Source organism: Carcharhinus amblyrhynchos, chromosome 12, assembly GCF_965287045.1.
Source record: "Carcharhinus amblyrhynchos chromosome 12, sCarAmb.v2.hapA, whole genome shotgun sequence".
Classification (NCBI taxonomy): domain Eukaryota; kingdom Metazoa; phylum Chordata; class Chondrichthyes; order Carcharhiniformes; family Carcharhinidae; genus Carcharhinus; species Carcharhinus amblyrhynchos.
This window is the reverse complement of record NC_137335.1, coordinates 12,628,585-12,649,626: the sequence shown is the minus strand read 5'-3', so window position 1 is coordinate 12,649,626 and position 21,042 is coordinate 12,628,585. Positions and strand designations below refer to the sequence as shown.

Here is a 21,042-nt window from a genome sequence, read left to right as displayed (position 1 = left end):
TTAAAACAAATTAATGAAACTAAATACCTTGTAGGGAAATCTACCGATAGATAGGACACCGTTACTTACCAAATTTGGTAAAAACAGTTTACAAGACATCACCCTAAACAGATGCAAACCACCACTTGACCTCCCTCCACCCTAATGTTCTTGCTTAACATTCTGGCTTTTCAAAGTAATCGAAAACTTGATCAGCATGGGGTCCTTGAAAACAAATGCCCATTTCAAGACTAATCAAGTCATAGTATCATGTAAATGCTGGCAAACACACAGAATCAAATAACGAATTATTGAGCTAAGGGAGGAAAAAATTAGCTCAATTTATCACTGAAATGCAATAGTCATTCAGTTCAATTTAAGACCAGAATTCTATTTTTGTCCTTAGCTGAGATTATTCATAGCCTAAAAATCATAAGCATTTACATTAGTGAAAACATAATAACGTAACATTTTGTTTAAAAATAGCGACTTGGCATTACTCAGCCAGCACGATGACAAGGTCAAAACTGACTTTCAGATGCCTGAGGGAGAACTTGAAGGTTAAATGGGAAGGTAGATAAAAGGTTTGGGATGTTGGAAATCTTACTACTGCCTCTTACTCATGCAACTGGACAAATACACAAGTGGTAGTTTGCAATTGTGAATGACAGCTATGGTTCAATAGTTTAATTTTATAACTACTTTGACTCTTGCTTTATAAGATTATTGTGCAAATCTGTTAACAGCCAAAACGTTTTCCATTGTTTAATTGAGAGATCAATATTCTGGTGAACACCTTAAAGGTTGCAATGTTCAAGGTGTGACCAGTGAATCAACACTGCCTACAAACTTCTTGGATTCATCCCTTGAAGCTACCAGCTTTTTGGTTGATGCAAAATCAATTTCAGTTTGGGCGTGGAACACTGGAAAATACTAGAGCAATGTAAAGGGGTCACTGGATTCTCTCCATCTCTCCCAAAGCCGAAAGAGAGGGGGAGGGTTAAAAGTGAGAAAAGAATGAGAACAGAATATGAGGAGCTGGCTTCAAGTGGGAGTGAGAATGACGAGCAAGGAATGGAGAGTGAAGATGGAGAAAAGGAGCTTGAAAGGCTTATACTGTCTTTTGTGTGCATGGAGATCCAATTTATTCATGTGTGAAACAGAATCACTAGTTTTCCTGCATCAAGGGCTGTGCAGCATAACATTTTATTTAAAAATGCACAAAGCTTTGAATTGAGAGACTATAATCCTTAATGAAAAAAATCACTTCACAAGACCAAGTGATTAAACGGTTTTCACACTCAAAGCAAACAGACGGAAAAGCTGCAACAATCATTAGCTAAATGCACATACATCATTAAATCAAGTCATTATATGCTTTGACAATCACATTACCACATTTCCTTTTTAGCTGTCAACATGGTTACAGCCTTCACCATTCCAATGGTATAACACATTCTTTATGACAAACTGCAAACAACAAATCTTCCTATACTAGAAAGAAAATCAAATTATCTTCTAGTAGATAAGAGCAACTTTCTATCCTACACATGCCCAATTTCTTCCCAAGAGTTCAGAAAATAAAAATCTGTGTGCCCCCAGGATTAATTGGATTTTGATCCAAATAAGCTTTTTCAAAAATATTTTTATTAACTATTTCCCCATTTTTATGAACAATGCAACAACCCTCAAGGATTGGTACAGCACAGCATTATCATTTTTCCATGTATACATACAGAAAAGTCCAACAAATATTACAATTGGTTTTGAATAGCAATCAATTACATTGAATTGTAATTGTTGTAAATGCAATCAGCACTTTAGCCTTTCATTATCCAAATGAAGCAGAGTCGGAGACATCAGAATAAACAGGTGGCACAATCGTGCACACCCTTGTCCACAGGATAACAAGTATCATCCATATCACACAGGAGCCCCAGTGGAGTTAAATACAACAAACTAGAGCCCAAAACAGCACTCCAAAACATCTGAACAGTGAAAGAATACAACAAAGTGGATACAATCCCAAACCAAAGACAATCCCAAATTAAAGTGTAAACTCACACACAGGACAAAAGGAGCGGAGCTATACAGACAAAAGGGAAGAGTGCAGTTTAAACAGAGCCCAGGTATCTAAACCTATCCTTGGACCACACGAAAAATAGGAAACCTTCTACTAGGGAAGCCTAACCTATAACAATCTCCATGCTTTCTTAGTACGAATTTTCAAAGTAACTGCTTTCCTAGCCTACATAACCAAATAAAGCAAGGGATTTTGACATAGATAAAAGTGTCAATAAGACAAGAATTCTCACACCATGCTTGGGCTCATCGCAAAATAAGCCTCACTTACCTCCAGCCTGGCACCATGGGTGGCACTCAAGCCCCACCATCGGTTGGAAAATCTAACCCATTTTCCCACCAAGAAAACCTCACCAACAGGGAGAAGATCATCAAGACACTCACAGGTAGATATCTTGGGGAAAGGCACAATCCTCTCCCACCCAACAAGACTGAGGAAACCTCATGGAATCAAATATAATAAATTGGAGCCCATATCAGCACCCCATTGACCAAGGTGGCGAAAAGGAACCTCAAAGAGGATGAGACTATACAGACATGACAGCTTGATAGCATACACTCTCATGCTGGGTATCAGGAACATAACCTCATAGGAGAGGCAGAAGAACCTAAAGCTCAAGAAGAAGAATCGTCAAGAAGTCTCCAGAAGGGGAAATCTTAGGGGAGAACATCCTACTCTCTAGTATATTCTCACTGGACCTGGGAACGGATAATCAAAATAGCTACTGCCTTAACCTACCCAGCAAAGATAAACAATGACAAATAAAAAGGCCAACAGGCCAGGATTACTCTTGGGGAAGCATGGCGGCACAGTGGTTAGCACTGCTGACTCTCAGCATCAAGGTCCTGGGTTCAATTCCCAGCTTGGGTCAAGATCTGTGTGGAGTTTGTTCTCCCTGTGTCTGTGGGTTTCCTCTGGGTGCTCTGGTTTCCTCCCACAGTCCAAAAGACATGCTGGTTAGGTTGACTGGCCATGTTAAATTGCCCTTTAGTGTCAGGGTACTAGCTAGGGTAAATGCATGGGGGTTCAGGGATAGGATCTGGGTGGGATTGTGGAAGGTGCAGTCTCAATGGGACGAATGGCCTCCTTCTGCACTGCAGATTCTATGCCACCCCTGGATTTCAAAAAAAAACTTCCCTATCTCCAATCACACCTAAGATGCTATTCAAGTCCTGCCATCAACAGGACTATCAACAATGCTATTCAAGTCCTGCCATTATCCCCTCCATTATGTAAACCCCAGCAACAGGAGTCGTCATCCAGATATCTACAGTCAGGATCTCTCGAAGGAGGACAAGAACCTGTCCTCCCAGCAGGATAATATATTCCAGGAGCCAAATTACCAAGTAGCTAATGTCACAATCCGTGCAAAGAATATATAGGAAACCAACCCAAAAAAGGTTAAGACAGCCAAGGATTCCTGACCATACTCATGTATGCACCAGCATATACTCCCCCAACTCCACAACCTGGATGGCATACAATCAACCTAGCATGATGATGATCCATTAGCCCACAAACAAAGAAAATATCTGTGTATTATAAACACTAGACCCCAGGAGTTTGGATTTGACAGTGCCATAAGGTAGGCAGACCCCTTACTCACCACACTGCCCTGGTGTCCCCAAGATTGAATGTAAATGGTTACATATCTTAAACTAAGATCTCCCTCAATTCCACCACTAGAGCATACAAGTGGATGAATTCAATTATAAATAAATGGTTATCATAGAACATAGAACACAACAGCACAAACAGGCCCTTCGGCCCACAAGTTGCGCCGATCACATCAACACCTAGCAATCTATAGACCTATCTATAACCCCCAATCCCATTAAACCTCATATACTCATCCAGAAGTCTTTTAAAAGACCCCAGCGAGTTCGCCTCCGCCACCACGGACGGCAGCCGATTCCATTCACTCACCACCCTCTGAGTGAAAAACTTACCCCTAACATCACTTCTGTACTTTCCTCCCCGCACCTTAAATCTGTGTCCTCTCGTAGCGACCATTTCAACCCGGGGAAATAGCCTCTGAGAATCCACCCTATCTATTCCTCTCAACATTTTATAAACTTCTATCAGGTCGCCTCTCAACCTTCGTCTCTCCAGGGAAGAGTCCCAGCTCCCTCAACCTAACTTCATAAGGCATGCCTCCCAGTCCAGGCAACATCCTTGTAAATCTCCTCTGTACCCTTTCAATAGCTTCTACGTCTTTCCTATAGTGAGGCGACCAGAACTGCGCACAGTACTCTAAATGAGGCCTGACAAGGGTCTTATAAAGTTGCAGCATTACCTCCCGACTCCTAAACTCAATCCCTCGATTAATGAAGGCCAGTACACCATACGCCTTCTTGACCACCTCCTCCACCTGCGAGGCCGATTTAAGAGTCCTGTGGACCCAGACCCCAAGATTCTTCTGCTCTTATCGTTAGTTTTCAAAGATTAACAGGATAACAGGTGACATACGTCTCAGTGCACGTATATCAAACACTTTTGTCAGCACTAAAAGACAACATCATAAAATCTGGATTATAATCACAAAGGGAGTAGTTCAGTTTTAATGATGAACTGCCGGGTAACAGCCATCACAAAGCTTGAAAAGGGCAAAGCCTGGGCAAGATTGTCAAGCAACATCATGGATCCATCCACAGTTTCACCGAAGCCTCCGCACCTCCATTGTGTCATTGCCTAGAAGCCCCAGTAGAGACAGACCTGGACCCAGCAAGTGGCGAAGTCCAACTGCAGTCAGCAGCCAAAGCCCCCCTTGATGAACACTGAGGTCAAGACAACACAAGACCGGCGATGGGGCGTATAACCAACCCCAGATCTCGAAGACTGGGCACAGAATGCCTCTGAGCATGAAATGTCCAGCCTTGAAATCAAGATTATGAAAGCACAGCAGCCGGTTCTCAAATTCAGCCGGGAATTTATCCTCAGCTCTGTTCAGGAAATCAGGCACAGTGACGTTCCTTCTCCAGCCCCATCTCCTACAATTAACTAGGTTGTCCGACAAACAATGCAGTAGGATTTCCACCAAGGAAATCGTCCCTCGACTGACGGGATTTTTTCTCTATTTCATCCATTTTATTTCAGGTATCTGCAGTTCTATGTGAGCACCAATGATTTGTGCCAGGGAGTCAAGGCTGCCATCCATCACTTTACTCACAATGGTAGCCATCACTGCGACATCTACAACATTGTCAGTGTCAGCCTGCTCACCAGATACTGTCAAAAAAAGCCTCAACCCGGCTTTGTCCAACCACTTTGACAAAACAAAGATTCTCTTGATTCTACTCAGCTCCCCATCACCCAAACTTAATCTGGGTCTTCCAGGAACATAGAGTGTACACTCCAGGATTACATAATAATGGGTGGTGCATCAGTATAAAAAGGACTAAAAGAAGAGTAGCACCAGAGTTTGCATAAATTAAGCAGTTTCTGCACTTGCATCACATAACCCTCGCCATCAATATAAGCTTCAAGAGCCCAGCTTTGCTCACCCCATCCCCCGCACCCACCCTTCTACAGCACACCCAATAATTCACTTCTCAAAATCTTCAAATCCCCATTTTTTCATTCCCTTTGCAGCTCTACCTCTACTCCTGTGATCCTCCCATCATCCACAGCAATCTGACTTGTGACACCATTTTCATCCAGCATAATGGCTAATAAAAATTTGGTTTCTAGCACCTGATACAACTAACAACCATGTGAAAACATGTAGAGAAAAACTGAACCTCCTGCACTTTTTTGCTCCAAAATATGGAGCTATAGGTTCACTGAGACCGGAGATGAGGGGGTTAGCCCATGAAGGGAGGCTGAATAGACTGGGTCTGTACTCGTTGCAGTTTAGAAGGATGAGGGGGGATCGTCTGAGACATACGAGATAATGAAGGGGATAGATAGGGTAGAGGTAGAGAGATTCTTCCCGCTTAGAAAGGATAGCAGGACTAGAGGGCACAGCCTCAAGATAAGGGGGAGGGCAGTTTAGATCAGAGTTGAGGAGGAACTTCTTCACTCAAAGGGTGGTGATTCTCTGCCCGTTGAAGTCGTGGAGGCTACCTCGCTGAATATATTTAAGTCACGGGTAGATAGGTTTTTGGTAGACAGGGGAATTAAGGGTTATGGGGAGAAAGCAGGAAAGTGGAACTGATCCACTTCAGATCAGCCATGATCTTATTGAATGGCGGGGCAGGCTCGAAGGGCTAGATGGCCTACTCCTGCTCCTATTTCTTATGTTCTTAAATGTAAGATGCCAAGAATCATTTCCGCCCTGCATTAGGACATTAATTCAGTAGTAGAACAATATCTATGGTGATTATAGCACATTATAATGCAATTCTTTTTCTAAAAAGGAAACAACTATAGAGTCAATAGATCTAAAAACTGACAAAACTCAAGGATTGCAGTGAAAGTAAGAATGAACTTAAATGTGGAATTAGGAGGGCTAAAGGGGCCATGAAATATCTTTAGCAAACAGGGTCAAGAAGAATCCCAAGGCTTTTTAGGCATATATTAGGAACAAGATGGTAGCAAGAGTAGAGTAGGCCCACTCAATTACAATAAAGGGAAGTTATGCATGGAACCACAAGAAGCGGGCAAAATCGTTAATGAGTTCCTTGTATCGGTATTCACCAAAGAGGAGGACATGATGGACATTGAGGTCAGGGATAGGTGTGTGAACGCTTTTGGGAGTGTCAATATGTCAAAGAAGGAAGTGCTGAGTATCCTAAATTGCATTAAGGTAGACAAGTCTATCTCAGGTTACTGCAGAGGGGGGCAAGAAATAGCTGGGGTCTTAACAGATATCTTCACATCCTCTTTGAACATAGGTGCGGTTCCATAGGACTGGAGAATAGCTAATGTTGTTCCCTTGTTTGGGAAAGGAAGCAGGGATAATCCAGCAAATTATAGGCCAGTGAGCCTGACATCAGTAGTGGGGAAGCTTTTGGAGAAGATACTAAGGAACAGGATGTAGAAACATGGGCTAGTTAGTGACAGGCAGCATGGTTTTATACAGGGAAGGTCATGTTTTACCAACTTGATTGAGATTTTTGAACAAGTGACAAAGAAAATCTTGAAGGAAGGGCTGTGAATGTAGTTTGTATTGCTTTTAGTAAGGCATTTGACAAGGTGCCACAAGGCAAATTGGTACAAAAATTAAAATCACATGGGATTCAGGGTGGGCTGGCTAGATGGATACAGAACTGGCTTGGTTACAGAAGACAGTAGTGACACAAGGGTGTTTTTCAGAATGGAGATCTGTAGCTAGTGGTGTTCTGCAGGGATCAATGCTTGGACCTCTGTTGTTTGTAATATATATAAATAATCTGGAGGAAAATGTAAATGGTTTGGTTAGTAAGTTTGCAGATGACTCGAAGAATGGCAGAATTGCTAATAGTGCCGAGGATTGTTGAGGATACAACAGCATATAGATAGATTGAAGATGGGCACAGAAATGACAGATGGTGTTTAACCTGGACAAACGCGAGGTGATGCATTTTGGAGGATCAAGTTTATGGGTGAATTATACTGTAAATGGTAGAATCCTTAGGAACATTAACATTGAGGGGGATCAGGGCGTGCAGGTCCATAGCTCCCTAAAAGTGGCAACGCTAATTCAAGGGGATTAAGGCAGCACATGGCACGCTTCCCTTCAGCCAGAGCACTGAGTACAGGAGTTGGGAAATCATGTTGCAGCTGTATAAAACCTTAGTTAGGCAGCGTTTGGAGTATTGCGTGTAGTTCTGGTTGCCACACTATGAGAAGGACATTGAAAATATCCTAGGAAGGTGCTATTGAGATTTTTGAGCACAGACCTAGTGTTTATGAAATACTGTTAAGTTAGCAAAACTTTTGTAAATGTTTTTATTCAAAACTTCTATGTTTCATTCAGTTAATAATTGGGAATCTGATTTTCTTTTTAACAGTTAATGGTCCCCCTTGAGTTCAGAATACACAAAGAAAAGATATAAATGGGTACCACCATCTCCTCCCTAACTTCCTTGAGTTTGGGTAGTACCAGTTGTATGGACGTGAGGGACACTCATCTTTGTCAATTTTCTCCATTTCCACCCTTCCAGTAGAAACAGCGCTGCCCCATCTACTCCAGAGAAGTCTGAATGCCCCAAATAAATCTCTCCTTAATGTTTCTTACTCCAAGGAAAACAATCTAAACCCAGTTTCTCCAATTTCTACACAGAATTGAATGTCCTCACTTCCAGTGCAATGCTGATAAACTTCCTTCACATGATGTCCAAAGCTTTGATACCCTAAAATCCTGGAACAAACTCTAACCAGGAATTTAGTGAATTTTATGTCCTTAGCTTGTACACTGCCTTTTCTTTAAGAAAAGGCTAAGGATCTTGATTTTTTTGAAAAATGATTCATATTTTTATATTTATTCATGGGATTTGGGTCTCACTGGCAAGATCTGCATTTACTGCCCACCCCCAATTCTAAAATGGTGGTGGTGCTAAGCTGTCTTCTTGAATCAGTGCAGCCCATGTAGTGTAGATACAGAGTGCTATTTGGGAGGGAATGCCAACAATTTGGCCAGCGACAGTGAAGGAATGGCAATATATTTCCAAGTTAGATTTCCGAGGTATGTTACTTGGAGGGGAAGGGTGCATCTGCTATCATGTTTTTCTAGAAAGGAGAGGTCACAGGTTTGGAAGATGTTATCAAAGGAGCCTTGGCGAGTTGCTGCAGTACATATTATGGATGTCACACTGCTGCCAGTGTACACCAGTAGAAAAGGCAGTGAATATTTCAGGTGATGGGTGGGAGGGGGGCGGTCTTTCAGGTCAAACCAAGCAAACAAACTCAAATTACATTAGGATAAAGAAAAAGGGGGCGGCTCTCCAAAAGGAGGGGGAAAACAGCCTGAACAGGAACAAAAAGTACAAGGAAACTTAAGACATGTCAAATCAAAATGTGATTGTCGGTGTCTATAACTCACCTCAGCCCCTGCAGTGCCCAACTGGCGCAGAAAGCATCAACTGTGCTGCGGACACCACGTGCTCCGTCTCCAAGGACATCTGGCCGCAAATGTAGCCGCGGTAGAGGGGCAGACAGTCGGGACGGATGCCCCCCGCCCCCCCCGATTGCCCGCTGCCTGGGCCTGTTGATGGCATGTCTCGCCAGGCCCAGGAGCAGGTTCACAAGGAGATCGGCATCCCAACCCTCCCCTCTCCGCACCGGGTATCCGTAGATCAGGAGCATGGGACTGAAGTGCAAACAAAACATCAATAAAAGGTTCTTCGGAAAATCAAAAACGGTGGTCAATCTATAACACGAAACATAGACATGGTCCATGGACTCCGAGGCCACAGAAAGAGCAGTCTCGGGAGCCCGCGAACCAGTGAGTCCTACAGTTGTGCGGGACTGCTGCGTGCAGCAGCCTCCACCCCAGGTCCCCGATGTAATTGGGGGAGATCCCTCCGTAGAGCGACCTCCATCGGGGACCTCCGCTGCCCGGCAGCAACAAGGCCCGCCAAAGTGTATCAGGGCAACAGGCAAGGACGCGGTAGTGGAAGGTGTGCAGCAGCAGCCTGTACAAGAAACGCCTCCGCGCGCTGGAAAAAGGCACGGAGGACATTTCCGCGAGATGGCTCATGCTGTGGGGCACCTGACCCGGGGAGGGGGGTGTGGGGTCTAGGCTTTGGGCCAATGTGAAATTCCGTCCGAACAGGGGAACACTGACGGGATCCCACCGCACGCCTGAGCTGCTTCCAGCTCACGTGCGCTTTCGGGGTCGAGCACGATTTATGCCAGTCAAGCAGGCTGTTTAGTCCTGGATGGTGTCAGCTATTTGAGTGTTCCTGCACTCATTAAAGCAACTGGGGAGTAATCCATCACAGTCCTGACTTGAACCTTGCAGATAGTTGCGAGGCAAGTAACTCACCACAGAATTTCCACCTTCTGACCTGCTTCTTGAAGCTACAGTGCATATGCGGTTTGTCTATTTAAGTTTCAGCTCAGCCGTTTGAAAGATTTTTGTCTGAACACCCAGATCAATTGTTCATGTACCCCTTTCAAAAGTGTACCATTTAGCTTATACAGCCATTCTTGCACTGAAGTACTGTGTATGATCATGAAAAGGTAAGGTAATTCAACTTGGATCCAATAAAAAAAAATCAGAACTTTTCCAGTAATGGTGAAAGACAGGAAACAACACGACCTGGATATCCAGATACACATCAGTAAAACCTAGTGGCCAGGTACAAAAAGAAAAAAAAGACTACTGGGAAGTTTGCTATTATCCAAAAGGGGTTGCACAGAGCTTTGATGGGGTCCCATCCGAAGTACTGCGTTCGGTTTTAAAGCACCGCACATCGAAGAATATATTTGGCTTTGAGGAGATACAAGGCTGAATCACCAAAATTATACCATGGTTTAAAGGGTTAAATGATGAGGACAGGTAGCATAAATTTGGACTGTAGTCCCTCTCGAGTTTAGAAAATTGACCAGTTATGTTTAAAATGTTAAAAGGATTCAATGGATCAGATACAAAAAAGCTATCATGTATTCAATTTTTCATGTATTAGTATTGTTATTCTTACTTGGGCGTCATTAATTTGATTATCTGCCAAGTCGGTACTATAACAATAATACTTGGTTATGCCCATGACTACTTGCATATAACCAGAGAGTAAAGTAGTCTAGTTAATTCCTGAAAGTGCCAGCTGCCTCAGATGAAGCAGCATCTGAAGACAAATTTTGATTTGCCTTTGTTGGATCCAAATTGAATTACCTCACACTAATGTAAATGTGCATGGTCATGAAAAGATAGCAGAGGCAACTAACAAAATCAAATCCAAGATCAGGTGTAATGCCTTTACTTGTCAACTTGGATCCTGTATGTCCCTTTATTAAGGACCATGAATTGAATCCAATTCAAATTGATTTTTAGAGCAAGCAAGATGAATTAGGGCTTGCCCGGTCCACTCTGTACATTAGTTTGTTTCCTTTAAAGTTTCAAAGCCAAACAGTACAATACTGAAAGAGGTGCACCTAGACACCGACACACAAATAAGCAAGACCTGTGGAGAAAGTGTAACTAAAATGCAGACGAGTTGTCCTTGAATCAGCCAATGACAATTACAACCTGGAAGCAGTGACACAGCCGTAGTGGATAAAAGTCAACTGCAAAGTCACACCCAGTCCAAAGCAAAACATCAGTGAGAAAAGTGGAGGACAGTTACAGCGACTCAATAGTGATGACGATGGTGACTCTGAAATGAACCTTGGTGGCCTCCCCGTTGGATTTTCCTCATTATAATGACTGTCATAAACACACATACACAGCTAAGCTCTTTGACTTTTTATAGGACCTCCAATTCCAAAAGACACATCCCCATAAGTACACTTACAGCAGCATCATGCACTCAAACTCATTTTATTCAGATTTTCCGTGGACAGTGCTATGGATGATCCACCTGCAATCTAAATAGGTCGAATTCAATTGAAAAAAAAAATCGGTGCATCACTTATTTTTGATCTGCAAATGACCACGAGCAAAAAAACCTTTCAAAAATCTGAAGTTAAAGGACGCCAGGCATTCAAATCAAAATTCTTTATTTTTTGATTAAGGGAAGATTAGGTGAACCAGTGAGTTATGATACTAGACTTTCATGTCGAGGACCCTAGTTCAAATATAATCATAACTGAAGCAACAAAAAACTCTCCTAGCTGGCAATACAAATCCTACGCAAAAGCACCTTATTTAAATCTCAATCCAGTTGTCAATGAGTTTGGCATCCAGCATTAAACTGTTTTTTTTATACGATTAATTGGTAACAATCTCACTCAATATCAATATCAGACAGCTGAAAAAAACTCAACAATACTGCAAACTGGTATACTGGAAGTTGGAACAGAGTCACATCGCTTGGTCAGAGTAGAGAATTTTACTTTGTATCTAACCATGACAACATGACTCAGGGGGGCATTATGATGACACCAGATACTGAATTGCTCTAATCCCCACGAAGTAAACATTGCTTACTTTGATAAGCACAAAATTCACCCCAAAAATTGCATCAAATGGCACATCTCATGGTGCTACCCAGTAAATTTAAATAGCATTAGAATACATACAGGTGTTTTGTTCAAGAATTAACCCTCACTTAAGCAGAACTATTTATAAGATATTTTATACAGTCTACAAACTGATCTGGGAATTGTGGACCTATCATTCTTCAAACTACACATAGAATCCCTGCAGTGCAGAGGAGGCCATTCGGCATCGACAACAACCTCATCCAGGTCCTATCCCTGTAACTCCATGTATTTATCCTGCTAATCCTGACACTGGGAAGGAGCAGTGCTCCGAAAGCTCGGAACTCCAAATAATATCTGTTGGACTTTAACCTTTTAAGTTTCTGACAGCCTTCTTTGGTAATAAAGAGACTGAAATACCTTTTAGTTAATATTTAGAGTTATTTACTGCTTGCTATGAAGTTTCTTTACACAAGTTGCACAACTGAAGTTAAGGTTAAATAAGGCAGGCTATGTATAGGTACACTGTCCTGAGCTGAGACCCTGATACAAGCACTTGATTTGTGGTAGTATGTAGTCGACACTAAGGGGCAATTTACCATTGCCAATCCATCTAATTTGCACACCTTTGAGTGAGGAGGGAAACTAGAGCATCCGGAGGAATCCTAGACACAAGAATAACAACGCGAACTTCACAGTCACCCAAGGCCAGAACTGAACCCCAGTCCCTTGGCTCTGAGGCAGCAGTGCTCACCTCTGTGCCACGTTGCTGCCTGACACAGATGCAGAAGTTTAGGCTCTCCACCACAGAATTGAAGGCAAAGCAATTTACATTGATTCTCAATTAATTAAAATCAGAAATTTACATACTACCACATATCAAGTGCTTGTATCAAAGTCTCAGCTCAGGACAGTGTACTTAGACTTAGCCCACCTTACTTAACTTCAGTTGTGCAACTTGTGTAAAGAAACTTCATAGCAAGCAGCAAATAAACCCAAACATTAACAAAAAGGTATTTCCGTCTCTTCATTACCAAAGAAAGTTGTCTGAAACTTACAAGGTTAAAGTCAAACAGGTTTATTTGGAATCCCGAGCTTTTGGAGCACTGCTCCTTCATTAGGTGAAGGAGCAACACTCCAAGCTGGTGATTCCAACTAAAGCTGTTGGACTCTAACCTGGTACTGTGAAACTTCTTACTGTGCCCACCCCAGTCCAACGCCGGCATCTCCACCTCATGAAACTTACAAAAGTCCAATATCAAATATTAACCGCTTCAAACGCACCACAATGTTATAGTTCACGTTACTTATTCTAAACAGTGTAACAATTCAGTGCACACAAAAATCCATAACATTCAAGAGTCTATACACATTACAGTTAACACAGGAAGCAGCAGCAAGAGTGGGCCACTCGGCCCCTTGTGTCCGCTCCGCTCTCTTGGTTTTAACCTCAAATTCATAATTCCACCAACCCCCGATTGCCTCTTACCCCCTTGTTTACCAAAAATCTATTAACGCATCACACAACTTTGTTCACGTTATTGACTTTCAATCGTTTCCAAACTTTAACACCACAAACATTGCAATATGCCCAGGGAGCTAGTCCTTACCTTCCGATATAACACTTTCCATTTCCCCGTTGAAAATGGGGCCAGCAAAGCAGAAATTATCGCGAGTTTCCAGCAAAATATACACTATGCTCGTAAGTCAAACATTTTTTTAAGGTACCTAATTTCAAGCATATTCTCAGCACATACGTATCAAGCCATTTTGTAGTAGTCAGTGGAACCTTTGTGTTTTAGCTAATAAGCATGTACGTGTAACTTTTCATTAAAATCAACATCCGATATACACGAGTGTAGAACCTTGCCTAACTAAATACCTGGGACTGAGAACTCGGATATTTTCTCCCAAGTTACATACAAGGCAGGCCTTTGTTGCATGATAATCTGATGCATAATGCACAAAAATCATAAACTGGGGGGAAAGCTCGTGTAATGATAATTCTGAACTTCACAACTGTTCTGCGAAGGATAGGTCACGAGCAGTTTTTAAAAGGAGAAAATCTGACGTGAGGGAAGAAACCCTGACCACGGTACCATAGAAAATTCACAGCTTATCCTGGCCAGCTAAAAAGAAAATGTGACAGCTCCAGATAATTGTGTGCAAGCATAATCGGTGCAGGTTTGCCACCAAGATGCCCTGGGCTGAACGTGCAGTGTTGCAGAGAGTAATAAGTGATTGAGTTAATTAATTAATTCTATGGTGTGTGTTTTATTTTTGAGGGATGGAGCGGGTTTAACGGAATTCCATCCATCCCCTCCTCTTGATGCTTTCAGCAGGGAAAGGCAATGTTGGATGAAAGGCCAGCCGCTAGCTGGGTCCGGTTACTGAGATGCCCTTTGGCGGCTAGAAAGGGGGCAGGGGGCAGGGGGGAATGAAAACACCGAGGCCACAAAAGCCCACTCTACCTCAGGCACGGCCCTGCCGCCCCGTTTACTCACCCAGCAGAGCCCGCAGGTGCTTGAGGCGGGTCAGCACGTCCTTCTTCGGGTCCAGAACTTTCTGTGTAGATCTCTTGACGTCTCCATGAGCCTTTCTGGAAAACATGCCGTTCCGCGAACGCCCCGACAGCTCCGTCTTCTTTGCCCTCTCCACCTCCTTCCCCTCCTCGCTCTCTCTCTCTCTGCCTGTCTCTCAAGCTGCCGGATACATCGCCGCTTATCTCCCTCTTTTATAGATAGATCTGGCTGCAGGTTGGCGCTGTTGTTCTCCACCGCCGCCGTCCCCTCACCTTACTGACACCGCGCGCGCCTCCTGCTCGGTCCTCCGGGTGTAAACACGGAACTCGCCGCCATACGCCCAACGTCATTGACCACGCCCACTGTCCCACCCCCTTCTCGCGCCGTCCCAACGTCAGGCGATTAGCATGTTGGCGGGACCTAATTTACGGCGGCCTCTCCCCCTTACACACCCTGACGACAGACTCCCTGTATTTGGGCGGGACCTAACATGCACCGGCCTCTCCCCCTTTCAGTGCTTCACACCCTGACGTCAGCTACCTGGCATGTGGGCCGGACCTAACCCCTGGCTCCTCCCTTTCACTGCCATACTCAATCCGTAAACCTGCACTGATTATTGCCTTTTTAGCTTTGAAAACAGATCATCTGGACTCGAAACGTCAGCTCTTTTCTCTCCTGACAAATACTGTCAGACCTGCTGAGATTGTCCAGCGTTTTGTCTTTTGGTTTCACCCTCAATCCAGCTCGCTCCGCCGCACTGACGTCTGACGGCCGGCATGGGGGCGGGGCCTAACCGCGCCGCCTCCTCCCACTCTCATCGTTCACTTCCATGACGTCAGCGCCGGCATATAGGCGGGGCCTAATCCTGCGCCCCGCCCCCTTTCACGGCGCTTAACTTCGCTCCGCCGCACTGACGTCAAACGCCCGGCGTGTGAACGATGACTAACCCACATCCCGCCCCCTTTCACTCGGCTTCACTTCCCATCCTCAATCCAGTTCGCTCCGTCGCTCTGACGTCAGATGCCCGATAGGTAGGCGGTGCCGTATCTCCGCTCCTCCCCCCCTCAGTGCCTCACTCCCCTGATGTCGGCTGTCCGGCATATAAACGGGGCCTAATCCCCAACCTCCTTAGGTTTCGCTCCACCCCTAAGCCAGTATATGCTGCTGTCCTGAGGTCAATCGTTCAGTATCTGCAGTATTTTGCGTTTGTCCGTGAATATCTGCCCTTCCGACACCCCCTCCTCCCCGCGGCTACCACCCGCTGTTTCAGTCCGGGCACAGCAAGCGAGCCCTGACGTCAGACGCCCTGCAAGGGAGGCGGGGCGAAGAATCCCCTAGGCTTCTGCCCCCTCCCTTGGGCTTGCTTCCCGGATCAGCAAGCTCGTGCAGCCGCCGCACTGACGTCAGACGCCATGTTGGTAGGGCGGGGCTATGGCAGCTGGCTCCTCCCTTATCCGTTCTGTGCCCAGGGGTCATGTGTTTCAATTCGGTTTGTATCAGAAAATTCTACACAATGCTGAGTGGGCTGTGTGGATACTCCAGCTCTATGTGACTATCACCTGAATGATGTGGAGGTGCTGGTGTTGGACTGGGGTAAACACAGTAGGAAGTCTCATACCACCAGGTTGCATTCCAATCAGTACTCTGATCACAAACATGGTATATAAAGACACACACTCAGTTTACAGAATACTGATTAGAATGCAACCTGGTGGTATGTTTTATATACCTTGTTTGTGATCAGAACTCCCCACTCACCTGATGAAACAGCAGAGCCCTGAAAGCTAGTGGCGTTTGCTACCAAATAAACCTGTTGGACTTTAACCTGGTCTGAGAATTCTTAACTGATGTGGAGATGCCCGTGTTGGACTAGGGTAAACATAGTAAGAAGTCTCACAACACCAGTTTAAAGGCCGACAGGTTTATTTGGTAGCAAAAGACACTAGCTTTCGGAGCACTGCCCCTTCACCAGGTGAGTGGGAATGTCAGACAATGACATTCGTCTTCATCAATGACATCTCACCAAGGCCATCCCCACACCCTCACTTCTTGCCTTCAAACAACTGCACAGCCTCAAGCAGACCATGGTTCACAGCAAACTATCCAATCTTCAGGAAAACAGTGACCATGACGCCACACAACCCTGCCACAGCAAGATGTGGATGCCATCATCTCACGTGAGAACACTATCCACCAGGTACACAGTACGTACTCTTGCAACTTGGCCAACGTTGTCGGGAAAGGATGCCCTGAGGCATGATACATTGGGGAGACCATGCAGGCACTACAACAACGGATGAATGAACACTGACAATCACCAGGCAAGACTATTCTCCTCCTGTTGGGGAACACTTCAGCGGTCATGGACATTTGGCCTCTGACCTTCAGGTAGGTGTTCTCCAAGGTGGCCTTCAAGACACATGACAGTGCAGAGTCGCTGAGCAGAGACTGATAGCTAAATTCCACACACAAGGATGGCCTCAACTGGGATCTTGGGTTCATGTCACACTATCTGTAAACCTCCATTTCTTGCCTGGGCTTGCAAAATCTCACTAACTGTCCTGTCTGGAGACAATTCACATCTCTTTAACCTGTGCTTAACGCTCTCTCCACTCATTGCCTGTCCCTTTAAGACTTGATTACTTGTAAAGACTCGCATTCCAATCATTTTTTATAAGTTGAGTTTGTGTCTTTAAATGCCCTGTTTGTGAATAGAACTCCCACTCACCCAACGAAGGGGCAGTGCTCCGAAAGCTACTGGCTTTTGCTACCAAATAAACCTGTTGGATTTTAACATGGTGTTCTGAGACTTCTTACTGTATCACCTGAATGGCAGGGTTTCCAATCCCACTGCAAAAATGTTAATAAATTGGTTGGACTAGGTGTGGGCCAATCAGCTCTTGGAGCCTATTCCGCCATTTGATAAGGTCATGGCTTATTTGGTTGTGGTCTCAACTTCACATCTCCTGTCGATCCTTTCCCCTCCAATAACCATTGACTCTTTTGTCTAGCAAAAATCTATCTATCTTGCCCTTGACTAAATAGAATGACTCAGTCTTGCTGTCACCTGGGGAAGAGAATCAGGACTCTTGAGTGTACACGGTACAGAGGAGGAGGAGCTGGAAGTCTTAAAGTGCATTAAGGAAGATAAATCCCCAGGATCTGATGAAGTGTATCCCCGACTTTGTGGGGGGCGAGGGAGGAAACTGCAAGTCCCCTATTAGCAATATTTGAATCATTGATAGTCACGCGTGAGGTGCCTGACAATTTACCCGCTAAGGAACTACAGGCCGGCGAGCCTCACATCTGTAGCAGGTAAATTGTTAGAAGGTATTTTGAAAGAGAGGATCTACAGGCATTTAGAAACGCAAGGACTGATTATGGACAGCATGGCTTTGTGAGTGAAAATCATGTCTCACAAATTGAGTTTTTTGAAGGAGTAACCAAGAAGGTAGATGAGAGCAGTGTAGTTGATGTTGTCTACATGGACTTCAGCAAGGCCTTTCCTTGCCATAAACGAGACTTACACAGTAATTGCTTCTGTTTAATGATCAACTAATGGCTTTTAAGATGCCCTTTATATGCCCTGTTTGTGAATAGAACTCCCACTCACCCAACAAAGGGGCAGTGCTCCGAAAGCTACTGGCTTTTGCTACCAAGTAAACCTGTTGGATTTTAACGTGCTGTTGTGAGACTGTAAGATCTTGGATCCTGAAAGATTTAACCTTATGCAACAACCTAGTGAGTGAGGTTTATGTTCTTATGATACAAAATTGGCTGGATGACAGAAGACAGGGGGTGATTGTAGAGTGTTTTTCAAACTGGAGGCCTGTGACCAGCGGTGTGCCTCAGGGATCAGTGCTGGGTCCACTGCTTTTTGTCATTTATATTAAAGATTTGGATAAGAATTTAGTAGGCATGGTTAGTACATTTGCAGATGACACCAAGATTGGTGGTGTAGTGGACAGTGAAGAAGGTTATCTAGGACTGGAATGAAATCTTGATCAGAGGGCTGACAAATGGCGGATGGAGTTTAATTTAGATAAATGCAAGGTGATGCATTTTGGTCAATCAAACCAGCACAGGACTTACTCAATTAATGGTAGGGCACTGGGGAGAACAACAAGATCTAGGGGTACAGGTTCATAACTCCTTGAAAGTGGAGTCGCAGGTAGACAGAGTGGTGAAGAAGGCATTCAGCATGCTTGGTTTCATTGGTCAGAACATTGAATAAGGAGTTGAGACGTCTTGTTGAAGTTCTACAAGACATTGGTAAGGCTACACTTAGAATACTGTGTATAATTCTGATCACCCTATTATTGAAAGGATATCATTAAACTAGTCAGAATGCAGAAAAGATTTACTAGGATGCTACCGGGACTTGCTCATTTAAGTTATAAGGAGAGGCTGAATAGACTGGGACTTTTTTCTCTGGAGTGTTGGAGGCTGAGGAGCGATCTTATAGAGGTCTCTAAAATAATGAGGAGCATAGATCACCTAGAGAGTCAATATTTTTTCCCAAAGGTAGGGGAGTCTAAAACTAAAGGGCATAGGCTTAAGGTGAGAGGGGAGAGATACAAAAGGGTCCAGAGGGGCAATTTCTTCACACAGATGGTGGTGAGTGTCTGGTACAAGCTGCTAGAGGTAGTAGTAGAGATGGATACAAAATTGTAAAAAGCGTTTAAACAGTTACATGGGTTAGGTGGGTGTAGAGGGATATGGGCCAAATGCGGGCAATCGGGACAAGCTTAGAGGTTAACAAAGCATAGACAAGTTAAGCCTAAGGGCCTGTTTCCATGCTGTAAGCGCTATGACTCTATGACAGATTTAGACAATCATCACCATAATAAGAACTATACACACCTAATTCCTTAATGCCCTTTGATAGAAACAGTTAAGTCCTGGAGATTTCCCATGGGCGGTGGTTAACAACATTCTGACTCTAACCTACTCTCTAAAACACGTGAAGTACAAGTAGCTGAGTTGACAACTGCAAGTGTCGGATCAAGTAATGATGCTTCTTCATCACCGGTCATGTGTAGATCTTGCTGTTCTTCACACGGCTACAGTGACAGCTGATGCAGCAATTCTCAAGTATTAAAAGCGGGAATGCAAATGGGGAGGGTTAGAATGCAGCAAGCAGACTTGGGTGGAAAGCAACAGATTCATGGTCACACCTTATGCAGCTTGCAATTTATAAAGTAAAGTTTATTTATTCGTCAGAAGTAGATTTACATTCACACTTCAGTGAATTTAATGTGAAAATCCCCTAGTCGCCACACTCAGGTACCTATTTGGGTACTTTGTGGGAGAATTTAGCGTGGTCAATGCACTTAACCAGCACATCTTTGGACCATGGGATTAAACCAGAGCACCCAGAAGAAACACACGCAGACACAGGAGGAATGTACAACCCCCACACAGATGATGACCCAAGCCAGGAATCGAGCCTAGGTGCCTGGCCCTGTGAGGTGGCGGTGCTAACTATTGCCACTCTGCTGTCCCATGTCCAACAGGAGAATGAGGGCAAGGTGGTATTTTGAGAAGGGGCAGAGACAATATAATGTCATCAGCCTGAATGTTCATAATGATTCCAGGTATAATGGGCTCTGTCACAACCATGGCCACGATGTGGATGACTGTCTCCTCCACAGCGCTCAGATCATGCAGGAATGCCTGTCCTTCCCCAGTTCTGTTCTGCTTCCTTCAGCCTGGAGCTTGCTTGGCCTGAAAGAGAAAGGAAAGACAACTGAAATGTGTTTGGATGATGAACCTGCCAGGAGTGAAAATCTGGAAATATATGGAAGCAGAGAGAGGTGAAAGTGAAACTGGCAGCATTTGTAAGTGCGTGAAGGGGAGGTGAAATCTCCTTATATTTGGTGTGATTTTTGATGGTTAAGTGACAGAATTGTGGTACGTTGAGTTGGCCTCAGGTTGATGGTGTAACCATTGCAGAGATGTCCTTTGAAGATGCATTCACTGACCTTGACCAGGCTTGTGAGGTCAAAGAAAATCTTCTGATATTGCTGGCATGTCGATGTGGCCAGATTCTGGGAATTCATCACCCTGACCATCTGCTCATATCATCTTCTTATCTTTGCTTGAAGAGCCTTCAATTCTCCTTCTTGCCACCTCCTACGCAAATATAAAGAGCTGCATTGAAAGACGTAGGACACCTCTCTCTTTCTTGCTGCTTCGTTTGGTGTGCTTCTCCTTGTAGCCAGTTCAGTCACGGGCAGTCAGTAGCAGCTTCCGAATGAGTATGATTGTCACATCAGTTAAATGGGCGGCACGGTGGGGCACAGTGGGAAGTCAAACTTTTTCTGAAGTTTGGGGCGGCTTTTTGGCACAGTGGTTAGCACTGCTGCCTCACAGCTCCAGAGACCTGAGTCCATTTCCTGCCTTGGGCCTACTTTTAAGCGTGACTGAAGCCAGTCAGAGTGTCCATGCTCT

The 21,042-nt window shown here is 44.3% G+C and overlaps 1 protein-coding gene across 2 annotated transcripts in view; it reads right to left on the bottom strand.

The window, feature by feature from the left end:
- Positions 1 to 14,913, bottom strand: part of ralgapa2 (Ral GTPase activating protein catalytic subunit alpha 2) — a 474,330-nt gene extending 459,417 nt beyond the window's left edge. For both annotated transcript variants that reach the window (XM_080200068.1, XM_080200069.1), the window contains exon 1: positions 14,572 to 14,913. In XM_080200068.1, coding sequence (XP_080056194.1) covers positions 14,572 to 14,677 — 106 coding nt within the window. In that variant the 5' untranslated portion in view covers positions 14,678 to 14,913. The remainder of the gene's footprint in view (positions 1 to 14,571) is intronic.
- Positions 14,914 to 21,042: the final 6,129 nt, after the last annotated feature.